Source organism: Coregonus lavaretus (assembly GCF_964263955.1).
Source record: "Coregonus lavaretus genome assembly, chromosome: 5".
NCBI classification, from domain to species: domain Eukaryota; kingdom Metazoa; phylum Chordata; class Actinopteri; order Salmoniformes; family Salmonidae; genus Coregonus; species Coregonus lavaretus.
This window is the reverse complement of record NC_139992.1, coordinates 68,858,847-68,881,827: the sequence shown is the minus strand read 5'-3', so window position 1 is coordinate 68,881,827 and position 22,981 is coordinate 68,858,847. Positions and strand designations below refer to the sequence as shown.

The following is a 22,981-nucleotide window of genomic DNA, read 5'->3' as shown; positions in this document are numbered from 1 at the left end:
CATCAGAGACAACCACCCACGGTCACAACGGGCATCATGATCAGACACAAACCGCCCATGGTCACGATGACCATCAGACACAACCACCCACGGACCTGACGGTCACACCGGTCATCAGACACAAGCACCCACAGTCTCGCGGTCACAATGACCATCAGACACAACCACCGGCGGTCATCCAGATCAGACATAACCACCCACGGTCATGGTCACAATGATCATCAGACACAACCGCCCACGGTCAAAGTCACGGTCATGGCCGTGAGTAACAAGAGCGTTTTGTTGTTTTCTCTCAGCATTACAAAGCGTGGTCACACTGTGAAAGGCACAGTCTAAAGTGGGTGTCTCAGTGCTGCACTTGTACCTCCTTTGCTTGTCTATCTAGCTCTTTAATATTCAACTTCACACAACTATAACTATATGATTACAAGCCTCAATTGTAATTCACAAACCATTGATGGGAGAAATAGGAATAGATAATAGGGAACAATTATGCATTCCAAACAGACAACAAAGAGCATCAAGCAAAGAGGGAATTATGCTTCAGAGGCTCCTCTCTTCTTAACAGCTCCCTGTTAAAGGATCCCTGTATTTGTAATAGTTTTCTGATATGATAGAATATCAGTGGATGACTCAGACCTATCTGGAGCTCGTTCATACCAGGTTTCAAGCTAGGAACAAAATAGTTTCTGGCAAGTTAATATAAGAAACTTGACAAATTAATTTGCACTACAGGGGAACTGCTCTTGGCATTATGAGTTAGGCAGAGTTATATATTTCAGCCAATGGTGCCCTTCCTTCCCACAAGGCTGCTGGGAGTATTTAATCCTGTCTAGCTCAATGAGTCAGCAGGAGCAGAGAGAGACAGTTAGCCCACAGAGTGACTGTGAATGTGTTAGTCTGGTCTGGTCCAGCCCTTGGACAAACTGACTGCCCACAGAGAGACTGTGAATGTGTTAGTCTGACTCCCGAGTGGCACAGTGGTCTAAGGCACTGCATCGCAGTGCTAGCTGTGCCACTAGAGATCCTGGTCGAGTCCAGGCTCTGTCGCAGCCGGCCGTGACCGGGAGACCCATGGGCGGCGCACAATTGGTCCAGCGTCGTCCAAGGTAGGGGAGGGTTTGGCCGGCAGGGATGTGGGTTTGTTTCCCACGGGGGGGCAGTATAAAAATATAATAAAAATATCAACAACAAAAAAAATAACATGTATGCATTCACTAACTGTAAGTCGCTCTGGATAAGAGCGTCTGCTAAATGACTAAAATGTTCATGTAAATATGGGCCGGCCCTGGGACAAACTGACTGCCCACAGAGTGACTGTGAATGTGTTAGTCTGGTCTGGGCCAGCCCTTGGACAAACTGACTGCCCACAGAGTGACTGTGAATGTGTTAGTCTGGTCTGGGCCAGCCCTTGGACTAACTGAACCGTGCGATCCGCCGTCTGAGGATCAAACGATCAACACCCTCCATTCACAGTCAAGGAACACAACGGGCACGACGGTCATCATGATCAGCCATAACCACCCACAGTTACGACGGTCATCCAGACACAACCAACTGTGGTCCCAATCAGACACAACCGCCCACGGTCAAAGTCACGGTCATGGCCGTGAGTAACAAGAGTGTTTTGTTGTTTTCTCTCAGCATTACAAAGCGTGGTCACACTGTGAAAGGCACAGTCTAAAGTGGGTGTCTCTGTCTCAGTGCTGTACTTGTACATCCTTTGCTTGTCTATCTCTTTAATATTCAACTTCACACAACTATAACTATATGATTACGCCTCAATTGTAATTCACAAACCATTGAGGGGAGAAATAGGAATAGATAATAGGGAACAATTATGCATTCCAAACAGACAACAAAGAGCATCAAGCAAAGAGGGAATTCTGCTTCAGAGGCTCCTCTCAATCCCATGTCTGGAGATGAAACACTTCTTAACAGCTCCCTGTTAAAGGCTCCCTGTATTTTGGATTGTTTTCTGTGATAGAAAGCCAGCGGATGACTCAGACCTATATGGAGCTCGTTCATACCAGGTTTCACTTCTGAACAACAAGCTGTGATCAAAATGGTTTTTGGCAAATACAAACATCGGAAACTTGACAAATACATTTTTCACTACAGGGGAACTGCTCTTGGCAATCATTTGTTTGGTGAAATATCATAGGAAATTTTTATTTATTTGAGGGTAATGGAATAGAAAGCTGCCTGAAAAGGGGTTATGGCAGCTTCGCCTGGCACTAGAGTACCATGTTGGTTAGTTCAGTACAGTACAGGGTGTGATGTAGGGATCTGTGATCTGTTGGGTAGGTTTATCAGATGGAGAGGGGCAGAGTATTTACCTGTTCCTGGAGGTCTTGTATTCCACCTTGAGGATGGGCTTACAAGACTCTTTCCTCCCGTCCTTCAGTATCTTCCCTGGGGAAGACGAGAAAAGAGGAAGCCATGTTGGGTACATGAAAAAATAAGCTAGTTATTATGTTTTTATCCTTATATCATTAGTTAGTTATTACTTTGTTGTCCAAGCTTCTTCACCACCATCTCTCTCCATCTCAGAGTTTTTCAAATCAAACTAATTTTAAATTGATTAAAGTGTAATGTACTACTAAGACAGCAGAATGACAACGAACCCTCTCGGTAAGTGTGCACATTCTTTTCAACAACACTTTTTGGCTTTTTCACCATTGATGAATCTGTTTCTCTCTAATTCCTATCCTCTCATTCAAATGACTGTGATTAACAAGCCTGGGAGTGGAGTGCAGTAGAATAGATGATGTTGAATAATGTGGTGGTGGCGGGTGAGCTGGATATAAGTTGTTTACATTGTTTATCTCTTCTGACCTCTATATAAGGCAGTATACCCTGTTCCTGTTCGAAAGTAAATTACTTTTGCAGTCACGAATCATACTTCAATAAATACCCAGAGGACTGTCTCTCTCTGCATCCATGAAACTGACTCAGGTAGCAAACGACAGATTGAAAAAGATAGAATAAAGAGGTAGAAAAAAAGAGGAATATAGGCCTATACTCAGCTCAAAGTCATGTCAGACTGATCCAATACCAGCCTACCTCCCTCTGGGAGCTGACCTGACATATCATCCATGCACCGAGTTAACCCTCACTGACTCATCTGAACTCTCTCTCTCTCTCTCCTAAGTGACTAACACAGCTATGGTCCTGATAAACAGATCTTTGGTCCTCTGTTCCTACCCTATTACTCGTGTGACAGACAGACAGACAGTGTATGTCCTTCCTGAGTGTCTGAGCAGACAGATATTGCTGGGGGAGTATTTCATGAGGGAAGTCACAGGGTCAAACCATGCCGCCTCCACACAGACCAATCCGATACAGCCTCAGAGAGCCAAGGCCATGGCGGAAACGCATAGTTTGCTCATTGCAATCAGAGCTCATCAAAGAGTATTCAGCAAACGTCTGACCTGATGGTGCACTTGTTCATCTGGTGGGTGGTAGAGTGTAAGCTCAGGAGCTTGGAAAATCAATGGACTCACCAAGTCATTGTAACATGTCTTGATGTTATTGGCAGTAAAGGTTTATAATGTAAAGCACTATCAATTAATGCCATGTGTTTTCGCTAGCGTCTAGATCCGCAAATTAATCTATATCTCAATGACTACTGCATGTACTGTGTCACTAGATTGGGGTCAGGGCTGTAGGGTCGTAGATCACAGGTCAGAGGTCAGGGGTTATGTGTGTGTGTGTTTGTGTGTGTGTGCGTGTGTGCGTGTGTGTCTCACCATGAGGGTAGGTGATCTGAATGGGCCTGGCTGTGTTTCTCAGGTTCCACATAGTCAGGCTGCCATCTGAGTGGCTACACATGAACTGCTTCCCCTCATGATGCCAGCTCACAGAATGGATAGCCTGGAGAGAGATGTAAAGGGTATAGAGAGTGAGGGAGGGAGGAGGGCAATGTGAAAAGAAAGAAGAAAGAAAGAAAGAAAGAAAGAAAGAAAGAAAGAAAGAAAGAAAGAAAGAAAGAAAGAAAGAAAGAAAGAAAGAAAGAAAGAAAGAAAGAAAGAAAGAAAGAAAGAAAGAAAGAAAGAAAGAAAGAAAGAAAGAAAGAAAGAAAGAAAGAAAGAAAGAAAGAAAGAAAGAAAGAAAGAAAGAAAGAAAGAAAGAAAGAAAGAAAGAAAGAAAGAAAGAAAGAAAGAAAGAAAGAAAGAAAGAAAGAAAGAAAGAAAGAAAGAAAGAAAGAAAGAAAGAAAGAAAGAAAGAAAGAAAGAAGAAAGAAAGAAAGAAAGAAAGAAAGAAAGAAAAGAAAGAAAGAAGAAAGAAAGAAAGAAAGAAAGAAAGAAAGAAAGAAAGAAAGAAAGAAAGAAAGAAAGAAAGAAAAGGGGAGCGAGACCAAGTCAGAAAATCTTGCAATCTCAGAATGCCCTCCTACATGTATTAGTGCCTCATGCAGTGTTAAGGATAATGCATTATAGTAATAATACAACTTTTTGCGGTAACAACTAATATAACGGAGTTACTTTTCCAATTTGAGTAATAATATTACAGTTACTGATCTAAGAAATAGGATGTTACTTTTGTTATCATTCCCTTCCTATTACAGTTATTGATCAAATACATCTTTGGGATTATTATTCCCTTTCTGTTGGCTCAATAAATAAATAAAAATTATAATCCCCCCACCCCAGATCCTCTCACCAAGTTCCTGTTCACGCACATACACACTACTGATTTAGTGAGAGAAATGAAAAATGGCAGAAGCGTCTTAAACATTGACTTTCTCGGTGTGGAAGTACTCCCATTAGTTTGATTTGGTAGGACAAAATGACAAGAATATAACTGTAAAATGTAAACTGTGCCCAGGCAAGAAACACCTCTCCACTGCTAGAAACACAACTTCCAATCTCTTGAAGCACCTGCAAAGGCAACACGCAAACACAAAACTCGTAGCGAAAGACCCCCGAGACCTGACTACTGCTGCTGAAGATGACTGTAGGCCTACCTCATCCAAACAACCAAGGCTGATTTCAATCATTCAGGAGGACAGGCTGTAACGCAGAAAGAGCTGCACAAGCTTATAGCTGGGTATGTAGTAGAAGAAATGCTGCCCTTATCCACGGTAGAATCCCCCTCTTTCAGACAGATAGACAAAATATCGATGACAGTTTACATTGAGTGAGGACACGCAACATTTTGGGGTGTAACGCAAAAGTAACATAACAAGTAGTGTAATTAATTACTTTTCCCAGGGAGTAATAAGTAAAATAATGTGTTATTGTTGAAGGAAATAACAATAATAAGTAATATATAACTTATTTGGAGTAACAACCACAATGTGATGATAGAATGCACTCCTTCAACCGCAGTTAACCTAGTAGCTAAAACAAATTAGTGCTGTCCCTCAACTACTCTGGTGTTAAATGAGAGTGGACACGACTAGAGCTGGACTGATTAAAACAGTGAGAAGGATCAATACCACTAACTACGCACAGAACCGGAGAGCTCCGGAAATCCAGGGGAGATGAAAGAAAGGAAATGGACAGGTGTAGAAAATATAGTCTTACATGTAACATTCGATTAATGACACAGGAGAAATCAATATTGCAAAGCAATTAGTTAAGCTCAGAACCGACAGTGACTCTTATTTTTCTCCCCTAGACTGCACACACACGAACGAACGCACACACATGTATTTATTTATTTCCAGATATGACCCTATTTGTATGGCTCTGTAGGAGGAGTTCAGGTGTGTTAGTGAAAGTCTTTGATGTTGCTTGCCTGTGAAATTAAATAAGCCAGAAATGGCTTGGGAGGATTCATCAGCCAGTTAATCGAACTGCACTAATGAAAAACTATAGGTTTCAGCAGCGAGCTCATCTACCAGCCTTTGAAATGGGGTTTGCCTTTATTCCCAGAGAGTGAGTGATATATATATATATATATATATTTTTTTTTTTAAAGAGGGAGTGTTGTAAAATCTAAAGCGTACTCCAATGCATCAGCCTCTTCTGTGATGAGCATCGGCTCAGAAAGGAGCACGGTGCGATATCTGGAACGCTGCTATTTATCCTTCCATTCCTCTCTTCTCCCGGCTCGCATAGGAGCATCACACAAAGAGCCTTCCTTAATGAATCATGGCAGAGTGAGAGCTCCTTTTGTCCTACGTGCTCCAAGCTTTTGTCTGGGCTGCCATGGCGATGCCTCTCCCTTGTCATGTTCTAAACCGTCTTTGATGGAGAGGCCTAGCGACATAGAAGCACCAGAGACGGGTACCCATCATGCATCACACTGAGTAATTAAGACTGACAGATCTGTTCTAATGACACCTCTTTGGAAATAAGGGGAGGAATGTACAGGTTTTAAATGATCACTGAAGAGGGGAGTTAAGGGCATATAGGTTAAAAATCATGTACACTGTCAAGATGTAATCAGATAAGGCCCTTACATCGTCCCTGATTGTGTGACCTTAAGTAAACATACTTTTAAAGGACTCTTAATGAACCCAAAGAAAGCATCCATGTAAAATAAGCTCCCACACACAGTCTTTGTAAACCTTACATCAGACAGTTCATGTGGGTGAAATCACCTGTTCAAGAGCGAGAGAGAGCGAGAGAGAGAGTACTCACCTCATCGTAGTAGATTCTGAAGTCAACCTTCTTGGCTCGGAGGTCCCACTGGACTACTGTTCCACTCTCAAACCCTATCAGCAACTGTGGAGGAGGTAGAGGGGGAAAGACAGGTAGAGGGAGGGAAAGAGGGAGAAGGATAAAGCAGAGGGAGAGCATTTGAGAGAGGGCCAGGCAGTAGAGTGACAGAGGTGGAAAGAGAAAATACAGGATCAAATAATTGAACATTGAAATAAGACTCTTATAGACTTGAGCTTGTCTCAGTAAACATAAACTATTTATCTCGCTCCCCCTCCCTCTCTCCCGCTTTACAGACGTAGTGGTCCCTGGCTTGTAGCTCCTGTGGCCAGGGTTTTCTCCCTGTGGGAGATGTGATTAGGGGGATTGGGAGGGATGATCTTCACCATGAGTGTTCCACTGAGCACACAACCAATCTGCTCCCTCTGTCTGTCTCTCTCCGGCTGGCTCTTATCCCTGTGTGTGATTTATAGAGGATTTACTTTTGGGGAGGAGGACTGGGAGACGTCTGAAGGGTTTAGGAGAGAATGGGATGGGATAGGGGGCATAGAGAGAGCGAGAGAGAGAGAGAGAGAGAGAGAGAGAGAGAGAGAGAGAGAGAGAGAGAGAGAGAGAGAGAGAGAGAGAGAGAGAGAGAGAGAGAGAGAGAGAGAGAGAGAGAGCGTGAGAGAGAGAAAGAGAGAGAGAGAAAGAGAGAGAGAGAGAGAGAAAGAGAGCGCGAGAGAGAGAGAGAGAGAGAGAGAGAGAAAGAGAGCGAGAGAGAGAGAGAAAGAGAGCGAGAGAGAGAGAGAGAAAGAGAGCGAGAGAGAGAGAGAGAGAGAAAATGTGTGGCCTTTGTCTGTAGTTTTCAATTAATGAGATACATACACGAGGTTCGCAGGGATATGCAAAGATGCGGGTCGTGTCCGAATACCCGTACTTGTGTTCAAAATATTAGGGATTTTGGGTATGTGAAAAAATAACATTTTATAGTAAGTGAAATGTCGAAAATGTAGTATGCTTTAATAGCCAGGATGTCATACTCATTTACGCTTCATCTAGGCGAATTCGCTGCACACTATTGAGGAAGAGAATCATCTTTTGAGACCCACGTGTGTCTGATAGTTAGCTGAGGGAACATGTTATACCAAAACGAATGGCGGGAATCAACGCAATTGCTCCTTAGATGACGCATTCTCAGAAGGATGAATCTAGTATGCTGATATTTGTTTCTTACTGCATTTGTTTTTACTAAACAGTACGTTGTAAATAGTATGTATTACGGTTAGTACACACTATGCAGTTTTAGAAAGTAGTAGGCAAGACAGATTTCCAACATGGCCGCTATCTCTGAAAAGCTGATAAGATGGATACGATGGATACGATGGATACGATGGATTTTGAGCAGCACAGGTGGATATGAGGAATCACAACACTCAAAGTCAGGACTGTCACACAGCCAGAGACAAAGCAACACACACCCTGCAGAGAAAATACAGAAGTCTACTTACACACCCACAGAGAGAGGAGGAGTCTACACTTGAAGGCTGAGATGAAACTACACACCCCCAGGATGAGAGAGAGATAGACAACACACACCGACGCACACAGAGGAGGAATACACACATCCAGAGTGCAAATTAGGATACACAAAGACACACACTAACACACACACACACACACACTCCACTAGGTACACCTTAAGAGAGTGGTGCGGAGGGTAATGGCAGTGTCACACATTGAGATAGACAGAGCAGAAGAGGTGGAGCAGTCTGGAAGAGAGGAGTATTTAAAGGAGGGGATCCTCTGGGGAGGGGAGGAGGAGACAGGCCCCTGTAGGGAGGAGAGGAGACACTGTGAAAGCACAGATCACACACTATGGAATGGAGAGCAGGTGGGGCGGAAAACAACCAGCCTCACTCTGCCACTCTCAGTCCCCCATGGGCCACACACAAACACGCCCGCGTTCACATGCATACCTGCCTCAATTCCTACCACATATACCTGCGTTAATAGCAATTAAACCAAAACGACCTGTCTATCTCAACACTGACATCACCTTGACATATTCTAGTAGTGTGTTACAGCTGAAAAAGTTGATCTATCCTCACAGGGGGCACTAGTGTATGTAGGTAGGCAACATACACCATCACTGCCTCTATCATACCCACCTTATTGCCTTTACCTTATCTTGCCCCCTTTACCTACCTCCATGACACTAACTGGCTCTGACATACACACCCACACATTCAGAGAAACAAACACATGAAACGTCAAACCTCTCTATGGCAGAATGCACACATTTACAAGTGCTTTGGGAGGCAGAAAGAGTCTGATATGCTTTTGGCTATAAATCCAAGCAAGAAATATACTTCATATCCCATATGAGTCATCTTCACAAACAGAATCTCTCTCTCTCTCTCTCTCTCTCTCATACAATCTCTCCTTTTTTCCTTCTAATGCTCAACCTCCCTCGCTCTTACCAATCTCCATCAACTCTCTCTCTCTCTCTCTCTCTCTCTCTCTCTCTCTCTCTCTCTCTCTCTCTCTCTCTCTCTCTCTGTCCTCTCTCTCTCTCTGTCCTCTCTCTCTCTCTGTCCTCTCTCTCTCTCTCTGTCCTCTCTCTCTCTGTCCTCTCTCTCTGTCCTCTCTCTGTCCTCCCTCTCATTTAAGGGCTTTATTGGCATTGGAAATGTATGTTAACATTGCCAAAGCAAGTGAAGTAGATAGCAAACAAAAGTGAAATAAACAATAAATATTAACAGTAAACATTACACTCGGAAGTTCCAAAAGAATAAAGACATTTCAAATGTCTTAATATGTATATATACAGTGTTGTAACAACGTGCAAATAGTTAAAGTCCAAATGGAAAAATAAATAAATATAAATATGGGTTGTATTTACAATGGTGTTTGTTCTTCACTGGTTGCCCTTTTCTTGTGGCAACAGGTCACAAATCTTGCTGCAGTGTTGGCACACTGTGGTTTTTCACCCAGTAGATACAGTGGGGAAAAAAAGTATTTAGTCAGCCACCAATTGTGCAAGTTCTCCCACTTAAAAAGATGAGAGAGGCCTGTAATTTTCATCATAGGTACACGTCAACTATGACAGACAAATTGAGAAAGAAATTCCAGAAAATCACATTGTAGGATTTTTAATGAATTTATTTGCAAATTATGGTGGAAAATAAGTATTTGGTCAATAACAAAAGTTTCTCAATACTTTGTTATATATCCTTTGTTGGCAATGACACAGGTCAAATGTTTTCTGTAAGTCTTCACAAGGTTTTCACACACTGTTGCTGGTATTTTGGCCCATTCCTCCATGCAGATCTCCTCTAGAGCAGTGATGTTTTGGGGCTGTCGCTGGGCAACACGGACTTTCAACTCCCTCCAAAGATTTTCTATGGGATTGAGATCTGGAGACTGGCTAGGCCACTCCAGGACCTTGAAATGCTTCTTACGAAGCCACTCCTTCGTTGCCCGGGCGGTGTGTTTGGGATCATTGTCATGCTGAAAGACCCAGCCACGTTTCATCTTCAATGCCCTTGCTGATGGAAGGAGGTTTTCACTCAAAATCTCACGATACATGGCCCCATTCATTCTTTCCTTTACACGGATCAGTCGTCCTGGTCCCTTTGCAGAAAAACAGCCCCAAAGCATGATGTTTCCACCCCCATGCTTCACAGTAGGTATGGTGTTCTTTGGATGCAACTCAGCATTCTTTGTCCTCCAAACACGACGAGTTGAGTTTTTACCAAAAAGTTCTATTTTGGTTTCATCTGACCATATGACATTCTCCCAATCCTCTTCTGGATCATCCAAATGCACTCTAGCAAACTTCAGACGGGCCTGGACATGTACTGGCTTAAGCAGGGGGACACGTCTGTCACTGCAGGATTTGAGTCCCTGGCGGCGTAGTGTGTTACTGATGGTAGGCTTTGTTACTTTGGTCCCAGCTCTCTGCAGGTCATTCACTAGGTCCCCCCGTGTGGTTCTGGTTCTTGTGATCATTTTGACCCCACGGGGTGAGATCTTGCGTGGCGCCCCAGATCGAGGGAGATTATCAGTGGTCTTGTATGTCTTCCATTTTCTAATAATTGCTCCCACAGTTGATTTCTTCAAACCAAGCTGCTTACCTATTGCAGATTCAGTCTTCCCAGCCTGGTGCAGGTCTACAATTTTGTTTCTGGTGTCCTTTGACAGCTCTTTGGTCTTGGCCATAGTGGAGTTTGGAGTGTGACTGTTTGAGGTTGTGGACAGGTGTCTTTTATACTGATAACAAGTTCAAACAGGTGCCATTAATACAGGTAACGAGTGGAGGACAGAGGAGCCTCTTAAAGAAGAAGTTACAGGTCTGTGAGAGCCAGAAATCTTGCTTGTTTGTAGGTGACCAAATACTTATTTTCCACCATAATTTGCAAATAAATTCATTAAAAATCCTACAATGTGATTTTCTGGATTTTTTTTCTCAATTTGTCTGTCATAGTTGACGTGTACCTATGATGAAAATTACAGGCCTCTCTCATCTTTTTAAGTGGGAGAACTTGCACAATTGGTGGCTGACTAAATACTTTTTTTCCCCACTGCAAGGGAGTTTATCAAAATTGGGTTTGTTTTGTAATTATTTGTGGATCTCTAATCTGAGGGAAATATGTGTCTCTAATATGGTCATACATTTGGCAGCTCAGTTTCCACCTCATTTTGTGGGCGGTGTGCACATAGCCTGTCTTCTCGCGAGAGCCAGGTCTGCCTACGGCGGCCTTTCTCAATAGCAAGGCTATGCTCACTGAGTCTGTACATAGTCAAAGCTTTCCTTAAGTTTGGGTCAGTGACAGTGGTCAGGTATTTTGCCACTGTACTCTCTGTTTAGGGCCAAATAGCATTCTAGTTTGCTCTGTTTTTTTGATAATTCTTTCCAATGTGTCAAGTAATTCTCCTTTTGTTTTCTCATGATTTGGTTGGGTCTAATTATCTTGTTGTTGTTGTCCTGGGGCTCTGTGGGGTCTGTTTGTGAACAGAGCCCCAGGACCAGCTTACTTAGGGGACTCTTCTCCAAGTTCATCTCTCTGTAGGTGATGGCTTTGTTATGGAAGGTTTGGGAATCGCTTCCTTTTAAGTGGTTATAGAATTGAATGGCTCTTTTCTGGATTTTGATAATTAGCGGGTATTGGCCTAATTCTGCTCTGCATACATTATTTGGTGTTTTTCATTGTACACTGAGGATATTTTTGCAGAATTCTACATGCAGAGTCTCAATTTGGTGTTTGTCCCATTTTGTGAATTCTTGGTTGGTGAGTGGACCCAAGACCTCACAACCATAAAGGGCAATGGGTTTTATAACTGATTCAAGTATTTTTTGCCAGATCCTAATTGTTATGTCGAATTTTATGTTCCTTTTCATGGCATAGAAGGCCCTTCTTGCCTTATCTCTCAGATCGTTACCTGTGGCGCTGATGTTTAGGCCGAGGTATGTTTAGTTTTTTGTGTGCTCTAGGGCAACGGTGTCTAGATGGAATTTGTATATGTGGTCCTGGCAACTGGACCTTTTTTTGGAACACCATTATTTTTGTCTTACTGAGATTTACTGTCAGGGCCCAGGTCTGACAGAATCTGTGCAGAAGATCTAGGTGCTGCTGTAGGCCCTCCTTGGTTGGTGACAGAAGCACCAGATCATCAGCAAACCGTAGACATTTGACTTCAGATTCTAGTAGGGTGAGGCCGGGTGCTGCAGACTGTTCTAGTGCCCTCGCCAATTCGTTGATATATATGTTGAAGAGGGTGGGGCTTAAATTGCATCCCTGAAATGTGTGCTTTTTGCCAATTTTAACCGCACACTTATTGTTTGTGTACATGGATTTTATAATGTTGTATGTTTTTCCCCCAACCCCACTTTCCATCAATTTGTATAGCAGACCCTCATGCCAAATTGAGTCAAAAGCTTTTTTGATATCAACAAAGCATGAGAAGACTTTGCCTTTGTTTTGTTTTGTTTGTTTGTCGATTAGGGTGTGCAGGGGAAATACGTGGTCTGTCGTACGGTAATTTGGTAAAAAGCCAATTTGACATTTGCTCAGTACATTGTTTTCACTGAGGAAATGAACTAGTCCGTTGTTAATGATAACGCAGAGGATTTTCCCAAGGTTGCTGTTGACGCATATCCCACAGTAGTTATTGGGGTCAAATTTGTCTCCACTATTGTGGATTGGGGTGATCAGTCCTTGGTTCCAAATATTGGGGAAGATGCCAGAGCTAAGGATGATGTTAAAGAGTTTAAGTATAGCCAATTGGAATTTGTGGTCTGTATATTTTATCATTTCATTGAGGATACCATCAACACCACAGGCCTTTTTGGGTTGGAGGGTTTGTATTTTGTCCTGTAGTTCATTCAATGTAATTGGAGAATCCAGTGGGTTTTGGATGTCTTTAATAGTTGATTCTAAGATTTGCATTTGATCATGTTTATTTTTTTGCTGTTTGTTCTTTGTTATAGGGCCAAAAAGATTGGAGAAGTGGTTTACCCATACATCTCCGTTTTGGATAGATAGCTCTTCGTGTTGTTGTTTCTTTAGTGTTTTCCAATTTTCCCAGAAGTGGCTAGAGTCTATGGTTTCTTCAATTACATTGAGCTGATTTCTGACATGCTGTTCCTTCTTTTTCCCGTAGTGTATTTCTGTATTGTTTTAGTGATTCACCATAGTGAAGGCGTAGGCTCAGGTTTTCTGGGTCTCTATGTTTTTGGTTGGATAGGTTTCTCAATTTCTTTCTTAGGTTTTTGCATTCTTCATCAAACCATTTGTCACTGTTGTTACTTTTCTTCGGTTTTCTGTTAGAGATTTTTAGATTTGATAGTGAAGCTGAGTGGTCAAATATACTGTTTAGGTTTTCTACTGCCAAGTTTACACCTTCACTATTACAGTGGAACGTTTTGTCCAGGAAGTTGTCTAAAAGGGATTGAATTTGTTGTTGCCTAATTGTTTTTTGGTAGGTTTCGACACTACTTTCCTTCTATCTATAGCATTTCTTAATATTATTCAGTTCCTTTGGCTTTGATGGCTCATGATTGAGTATTGCTCTGTTCAAGTAGACTGTGATTTTGCTGTGGTCTGATAGGGGTGTCAGTGGGCTGACTGTGAACGCTCTGAGAGACTGGGTTGAGGTCAGTGATAAAGTAGTCTACAGTACTACTGCCAAGAGATGAGCTATTGGTGTACCTACCATAGGAGTCCCCTCGAAGCCTACCATTGACTATGTACATACCCAGCGTGCGACAGAGCTGCAGGAGTTGTTTGTTGGTTATGTTGTCGTAGTTGTGCCTAGGGGGGCATATGGGGGAGGGAATGCTGTCACCTCCAGGTAGGTGTTTGTCAGGTTCTTGTCCAGTTCTGGCATTTAGGTTGCCACAGACTAGTACATATCCCTAGGTCTAGAAATGATTGATTTCCCCCTCCACGATGGAGAAGCTTTCTTCATTAAAGTATTGGGATTCTAGTGGGGGGATATAGGTAGCACACAGGAGGACATTTTTCTCCGTTGAGATCATTTCTAGGCAAATGTAAAATATTCCTGTTTTGATTAATTTAATAGAGTGAATTAGGTCTGCTCTATACCAAATTAGCATACCCCCTGAGTCCCTTCCCTATTTCACACCTGGTAGACGGGACTACCAGCTCTCTGTAACCTAGAGGGCAACGGGTGGGTCTCTCTCTCTCTCTCTCTCTCTCTCCCCCTCTCTCCCTCCCTCCCTGACAGCATCTTATACTTTTTTTCACACCAACAGCCCACGCACATCGAGTGCCAGCAGGTCTTGCATGGCGAACCGATTCCCCCTAATGCCTCCGAGCCCCTAGAACCCCGACCATCATCTTAGCAGGCGCGACCGCTTCATGACCTAAACCCCTCTGCGTTGCTGACACACACACACAAAAACAGGTCCATCCCCACTGAAAGATGATGACAAGGAGGACAGCCAGTACCAGAGGGCACGCAATGATCCAAAGGTTAACCGTGACGCGTTAGCAACTCATTTGGGAGCCATTTTGGGTCATAGTCCTGTATTTCAAATAAAAAGTCTAAAAACATGTAGCAGACTGTGTACCACAGTTCCTGCTAGAGGAGAGAAAGAGGAGGCAAGCATTTTTTTATTTTATTTTTATTCTTCCGCCTACTCACCTTGCCTTCATCCTTTGGGCTGTCACTCAGATGGACCACGGGCCCTGGATGTGCTTTAGTTGCTCTGTGAACGAGAGGAGAGAGAAAAGCTTTATCAGGTTATGAGCATGAGTGCAGAGGTTTCAGAATGATAGTCAAGGGAGTGTGTGACTGGCTGCCATCCAGTTAACCTGAATCTATTTGCATCTGCTGTACCAAATAGATAGACGCTCCAGACCACAGAGCACCAGCAGAATGTCATAGTAACCAGTGACCTTTAGCACCCAGCACCAGAATCAACCAGCCGTTCACTATTAGACATCACCATACAATGTACAAGCCCTGCAATAGACTAGAGTCCAGGGGGTGTACTTGTACATGAAGCTGCCTCACACTACAGAAACAGGAGACAGGCTCCTACACCTATGAGCCGTTATGACTCGCACAAGCCAAGGCTAGTGCAAGGCTACTTACTTAATTACTTACTTATACAATGCACTGTGCCAGCATACTCCAGTTAAAAGGTTTATGTCCTCCTGAACCCTGACCTTTTGTTTCTTGGCAACAACTGTACCCTGGATGGTAGTCATTCCTGAGTAGAATGACTCTGAGGCAATGACATCTCTGGCAGGGTTTTATATATTTTATTTTACCAGCCAGATCAATTAAGAACACATTTTTATTTACAATGAAGGCCTGGAAATCATTTGACAGCACATTGCCTGCAGCCTGATCAGTGTCTCTCAGGGAGGGTGCAGGATTAAAGAAAACATCAGTATTGTCTTTGGGAATAGAATGAAATATGATAAATCAGACTGTTACAGTGCCTTCCAAAAGTATTCACCCCCCTTGGCATTTTTCCTATTTTGTTGCATTACAACCTGTAATTTAAATTGATTTTTATTTGGATTTCATGTAATGGACATACACAAAATAGTCCAAATTGGTGAAGTGAAATGAAAAAAATAACTTGATTCAGAAAATTCAAAACAATTAATAACAGAAAAGTGGTGCGTGCATATGTATTCACCCCCTTTGCTATGAAGCCCCTAAATAAGATCTGGTGCAACCAATTACCTTCAGAAGTCAAATAAAGTCCACCTGTGTGCAATCTAAGTGTCACATGATCTCAGTATATATACACCTGTTCTGAAAGGCCTCAGAGTCTGCAACACCGCTAAGCAAGGGGCAGCACCAAGCAAGCGGCACCATGAAGACCAAGGAGCTCAACAAACAGGTCAGGGACAAAGTTGTGGAGAAGTACAGATCAGGGTTGGGTTATAAAGAAATATCCGAAACTTTGAACATCCCACGGAGCACCATTAAATCCATTATTTAAAAAATTGAAAGAATATGGCACCATAACAAACCTGCCAAGAGAAGGCCGCCCACCAAAAGTCACAGACCAGGCAAGGAGGGCATTAATCAGAGAGGCAACAAAGAGACCAAAGATAACCCTGAAGGAGCTGCAAAGCTCCACAGCGGAGATTGGAGTATCTGTCTATGGGACCACTTTAAGCCGTACACTCCACAGAGCTGGGCTTTACGGAAGAGTGGCCAGAAAAAGCCATTGCTTAAAGAAAGAAATAAGCAAACACGTTTGGTGTTCGACAAAAGGCATGTGGGAGACTCCCCAAACAAATGGAAGGTACTCTGGTCAGATGAGACTAAAATTGAGCTTTTTGCCAATCAAGGAAAAAGCTATGTCTGGCGCAAACCAAACACCTCTCATCACCCCGAGAACACCATCCCCACAGTGAAGCATGGTGGTGGCAGCATCATGCTGTGGGGATGTTTTTCATCGGCAGGGACTGGGAAACTGGTCAGAATTGAAGGAATGATGGATGGCGTTAAATACAGGGAAATTCTTGAGGGAAACCTGTTTCAGTCTTCCAGAGATTTGAGACTGGGACGGAGGTTCACCTTCCAGCAGGACAATGACCCTAAGCATACTGCTAAAGCAACACTCAAGTGGTTTAAGTGGAAACATGTAAATGTCTTGGAATGGCCTAATCAAAGCCCAGACCTCAATCCAATTGAGAATCTGTGGTATGACTTAAAGATTGCTGTACACCAGCGGAACCCATCCAACTTGAAGGAGCTGGAGCAGTTTTGCCTTGAAGAATGGGCAAACATCCCAGTGGCTAGATGTGCCAAGCTTATAGAGCCATACCCCAAGAGACTTGCAGCTGTAATTGCTGCAAAAGGTGGCTCTACAATGTATTGATGTCACGCCCTGGCTCTGGGGACTCTTATATGTTGAGCCAGGGTGTTAGTTTCTATGTTTAGTGTTCCATGTTCATGTTCTAGTTCATGTGTTTCTATGTTGGCCGGGGTGGTTCCCAATCAGAGGCAGCTGTGGCTTGTTGTCTCTGATTGGGAACCATACTTAGGCAGCCTGTTTTGCACTTGTCATTGGTGGGATCTTGTTCCGGAGAGGTTTGTGTTTTGTTAACCTTAGGACTTCACGTATCGTTTTGTTGTTTTGTTAATTGTTGAAAAGTACTCATTAAAGGATGTACGCATATCACGCTGCGCCTTGGTCCGTTGCTTACGACGATCGTGACAATTGACTTGGGGGGGGGGGGGTGAATAGTTATGCACGCTCAAGTTTTCTGTTTTTTTGTCTTATTTCTTGTTTGTTTCACAATAAAAAATATTTTGCATCTTCAAAGTGGTAGGCATGTTGTGTAAATCAAATGATACAAACTCCCAAAAAAATCCATTTTAATTCCAGGTTGTAAGGCAACAAAATAGGAAAAATGCTAAGAGGGGTGAATACTCTCGCAAGCCACTGTATGTTCATGGTTGTATTCTTTTGTCTGACAAATTATTGGTTTATAAATCACGGTCTAGGTGAAGGAAAGTGATATTGAAATGTGCTTTCACCATGTTGATATTGCAAAGTAAAGGCTGTGTTGAATTGACTTGAGAGAAAGAAGGGACTCAGATTTCTTACAGCTTTACAGGGTATGAATTGCATAGAGTTGCTTCAGCAACATTTCGTTAACACAGTGCAAGGTAAACACTTCACACAACAGCCAGACAGACAGAGAGAAACCTGGACTGGCCTGACCCTAGCTCTCACCACGGAATGCTAGCCCAGGCAGAATCACAGCCTCTCTTTGTCTGAAGTCGGCAGCTGTGAGGCAGGCAAACCCAATCAGAGGAGACTGGCCACAGATTACCACCGCTGTCGGGAAACGCACAGACACCTTGTGCTCCGGCAGGTCCTGGGGTGCCATGGCAACACTAGAACCCAGTGGGTCTGTTGTTGTCGGCTGGTGAGCTCATCTATTATAAGCCATTACAAAAACACATGTTCTCAATTCATCACAAAGACATTAGAATGCATTATTTCTGCTGATTCTTTTAGCCTTCACATCTCTATACCCTTTTGACATTTTTATGAAATTGCACTCCCTCAGCCTTCTTCGCTTTGCTATCGGTTGTTGTTTGTTTGATTCCACCATGTACAGTGGGGGAAAAAAGTATTTAGTCAGCCACCAATTGTGCAAGTTCTCCCACTTAAAAAGATGAGAGAGGCCTGTAATTTTCATCATAGGTACACGTCAACCATGACAGACAAATTGAGAAGAAAAAAAATCCAGAAAATCACATTGTAGGATTTTTAATGAATGTATTTGCAAATAATGGTGGAAAATAAGTATTTGGTCACCTACAAACAAGCAATATTTCTGGCTCTCACAGACCTGTAACTTCTTCTTTAAGAGGCTCCTCTGTCCTCCACTCGTTACCTGTATTAATGTTACCTGTTTGAACTTGTTATCAGTATAAAAGACACCTGTCCACAACCTCAAACAGTCACACTCCAAACTCCACTATGGCCAAGACCAAAGAGCTGTCAAAGGACACCAGAAACAAAATTGTAGACCTGCACCAGGCTGGGAAGACTGAATCTGCAATAGGTAAGCAGCTTGGTTTGAAGAAATCAACTGTGGGAGCAATTATTAGGAAATGGAAGACATACAAGACCACTGATAATCTCCCTCGATCTGGGGCGCCACGCAAGATCTCACCCCGTGGGGTCAAAATGATCACAAGAACGGTGAGCAAAAATCCCAGAACCACACGGGGGGACCTAGTGAATGACCTGCAGAGAGCTGGGACCAAAGTAACAAAGCCTACCATCAGTAACACACTACGCCACCAGGGACTCAAATCCTGCAGTGCCAGACGTGTCCCCCTGCTTAAGCCAGTACATGTCCAGGCCCGTCTGAAGTTTGCTAGAGTGCATTTGGATGATCCAGAAGAGGATTGGGAGAATGTCATATGGTCAGATGAAACCAAAATAGAACTTTTTGGTAAAAACTCAACTCGTCGTGTTTGGAGGACAAAGAATGCTGAGTTGCATCCAAAGAACACCATACCTACTGTGAAGCATGGGGGTGGAAACATCATGCTTTGGGGCTGTTTTTCTGCAAAGGGACCAGGACGACTGATCCGTGTAAAGGAAAGAATGAATGGGGCCATGTATCGTGAGATTTTGAGTGAAAACTTCCTTCCATCAGCAAGGGCATTGAAGATGAAACGTGGCTGGGTCTTTCAACATGACAATGATCCCAAACACACCGTCCGGGCAACGAAGGAGCGGCTTCATAAGAAGCATTTCAAGGTCCTGGAGTGGCCTAGCCAGTCTCCAGATCTCAACCCCATAGAAAATCTTTGGAGGGAGTTGAAAGTCCGTGTTGCCCAGCAACAGCCCCAAAACATCACTGCTCTAGAGGAGATCTGCATGGAGGAATGGGCCAAAATACCAGCAACAGTGTGTGAAAACCTTGTGAAGACTTACAGAAAACGTTTGACCTGTGTCATTGCCAACAAAGGGTATATAACAAAGTATTGAGAAACTTTTGTTATTGACCAAATACTTATTTTCCACCATAATTTGCAAATAAATTCATAAAAAATCCTACAATGTGATTTTCTGGAATTTCTTTTCTCATTTTGTCTGTCATAGTTGACGTGTACCTATGATGAAAATTACAGCCCTCTCTCATCTTTTTAAGTGGGAGAACTTGCACAATTGGTGGCTGACTAAATACTTTTTTTCCCCACTGTATGTATTGTGTTGCTGCAAAATGAATTGCCTCATTGAGGAAATTAAAGTTTTCTGAATCTCAATCCTTTCATTATAATCCTTGAAAGAGGTTCTGCGGGACTGAGTCTCAATGAAAACACAACAGTTTTAACACCCTTAAATTGGTCTGTGTTGGGTTTGGATCTCACCCTGATATAGTGTGTCATGGTAAAAACGTGGCTCCCCTGAGGGAGAGGTCACCACACCGATCTGTCTGTCCGAGCGTCCTCCTTTTCGCAGACTCATCACTCTGCCAGCCTGCACACACACACACACACGCGCATTCACACACACACACACACACACACTGCCAGCCTTTGGAGCTGTAGGAGCTGCAGGGGGCCGGGCAGGTTTAGGTTGGCTTTGCTCGGTCGGCATGGTAACGGTGGGATGGGAAGACGAGGAGCCACCAGCAGGGGAAATATCTATATCCTGTTGAGAAGATCCCACCCCGTCTGAAAAGGGCCTCGACCGTCTACGCTGACACATTAATTATTCAACCAATACCCAGAATTCTCCTGTCACAGAGTGCACATACACAATGGGAGAACCTCAATTGCATACTCCTCTCTCCTCGCCTCCTTCTCAAAACCCTTTGGAGGAGAAGGTCAGATGGGAGGGACCTTTGGGTTTCTCATTCAATGGGCTTTGAGGAGGCGGCGAGGAGAGAGGACACGAGGAGTATGCAATTGAGATTCCCCCAGAGAATATCCAACCATGAGAGCACAGGCGAAATGACCATTTTATTTCATGTTTGTTTTTCAGTTGAGCACGCTTTGTCTGGCAATGAAAAGGAAAAGATAATGAAAATCATTATTTCTTCGGGGCTCACAAAGGATTACGCTATTTCCTGTCCCTCGGCCTGCTGAGGGTGTGAATAATTTCTTTAGAGCAGGATTACAAAAGTATTACTCCTGAAAGATCCCAGACAAAAGAGACAATTATAAAATACTGTAGGTTGCATTAGTCATTTTCCCTCTCTTTGTGGTATGTGTGTGAGTAGGTTTCATGGTCGTTTACAGACGGGACGGACCAAGGCGCAGCGTGATATGCGTACATGTTTATTTTAATGAATAAACAACCGACAAAACAATAAACAAACGAAACGTGAAGTCCAAGGTAGAACACAAAACATACCTACACGGAAACAAGATCCCACAACCCCCTAGTGCCAATAGGCTACCTAAGTATTGTCCCCAATCAGAGACAACGAGCGACAGCTGCCTCTGATTGGGAACCACACCGGCCAACATAGATCTAGACGATCTAGATCTAAACCTAGAAAACACAACATAGAACATACCACACAGAAAATACACACCCTGACTCAACAAATACGAGTCCCCAGAGTCAGGGCGTGACAGTGGGGGTGGGCATGTTCTGTGATGACAAAATTAAAGGCCGATGTGACACACCTGAAGTGGATAGGGCATGATGACAAAGTACAGAAAGTACAGAAAGAAAAGCCTGCACAAGGTACAGTGAGGGAAAAAAGTATTTGATCCCCTGCTGATTTTGTACGTTTGCCCACTGACAAATAAATGATCAGTCTATAATTTTAATGGTAGGTTTATTTGAACAGTGAGAGACAGAATAACAACAAAATAATCCAGAAAAACGCATGTCAAAAATGTTATAAATTGATTAGCATTTTAATGAGGGAAATAAGTATTTGACCCCTCTGCAAAACATTACTTTGTACTTGGTGGCAAAACCCTTGTTGGCAATCACAGAGGTCAGGAGTTTCTTGTAGTTGGCCACCAGGTTTGCACACATCTCAGGAGGGATTTTGTCCCACTCCTCTTTGCAGATCTTCTCCAAGTCATTAAGGTTTCGAGGCTGACGTTTGGCAACTCGAACCTTCAGCTCCCTCCACAGATTTTCTATGGGATTAAGGTCTGGAGACTGGCTAGGCCACTCCAGGACCTTAATGTGCTTCTTCTTGAGCCACTCCTTTGTTGCCTTGGCCGTGTGTTTTGGGTCATTGTCATGCTGGAATACCCATCCACGACCCATTTTCAATGCCCTGGCTGAGGGAAGGAGGTTCTCACCAAAGATTTGACGGTACATGGCCCCGTCCATCGTCCCTTTGATGCGGTGAAAGTTGTCCTGTCCCCTTAGCAGAAAAACACACCAAACGCATAATGTTTCCACCTCCATGTTTGACGGTGGGGATGGTGTTCTTGGGGTCATAGGCAGCATTCCTCCTCCTCCAAACACGGCGAGTTGAGTTGATGCCAAAGAGCTCGATTTTGGTCTCATCTAACCACAACACTTTCACCCAGTTCTCCTCTGAATCATTCAGATGTTCATTGGCAAACTTCAGACGGGCATGTATATGTGCTTTCTTGAGCAGGGGGACCTTGCGGGCGCTGCAGGATTTCAGTCCTTCACGGCGTAGTGTGTTACCAATTGTTTTCTTGGTGACTATGGTCCCAGCTGCCTTGAAATCATTGACAAGATCCTCCCGTGTAGTTCTGGGCTGATTCCTCACCGTTCTCATGATCATTGCAACTCCATGAGGTGAGATCTTGCATGGAGCCCCAGGCCGAGGGAGATTGACAGTTCTTTGTGTTTCTTCCATTTGCGAATAATCACACCAACTGTTGTCACCTTCTCACCAAGATGCTTGGCGATGGTCTTGTAGCCCATTCCAGCCTTGTGTAGGTCTACAATCTTGTCCCTGACATCCTTGGAGAGCTCTTTGGTCTTGGCCATGGTGGAGAGTTTGGAATCTGATTGATTGATTGCTTCTGTGGACAGGTGTCTTTTATACAAGTAACCAACTGAGATTAGGAGCACTCCCTTTAAGAGTGTGCTCCTAATCTCAGCTCATTACCTGTATAAAAGACACCTGGGAGCCAGAAATCTTTCTGAATGAGAGGGGTTCAAATACTTATTTCCCTCATTAAAATGCAAATCAATTCATAAAATTTTTGACATGTGTTTTTCTGGATTTTTTGTTTGTTATTCTGTCCCTCACTGTTCAAATAAACCTACCATTAAAATTATAGACTGATCATGTCTTTGTCAGTGGGCAAACGTACAAAATCAGCAGGGGATCAAATACTTTTTTCCCTCACTGTATATGCTGTTCCTGTGCTTCATTCCTGCATCCTGCCTCGGCCCAGCAGGTTGA

At 43.4% G+C, this 22,981-nt stretch overlaps 1 protein-coding gene across 1 annotated transcript in view; it reads right to left on the bottom strand.

The window, feature by feature from the left end:
• Positions 1–22,981, bottom strand: part of stxbp5l (syntaxin binding protein 5L) — a gene marked incomplete at its 5' end in the record, with an annotated part of 245,729 nt that overhangs the window by 48,836 nt on the left and 173,912 nt on the right. Inside the window, 4 exons of the mRNA XM_084162475.1 lie at positions 2,340–2,415; positions 3,753–3,876; positions 6,594–6,677; positions 14,763–14,826. Of these exons, the coding sequence (XP_084018601.1) occupies positions 2,340–2,415; positions 3,753–3,876; positions 6,594–6,677; positions 14,763–14,826 (348 nt within the window). The remainder of the gene's footprint in view (positions 1–2,339; positions 2,416–3,752; positions 3,877–6,593; positions 6,678–14,762; positions 14,827–22,981) is intronic.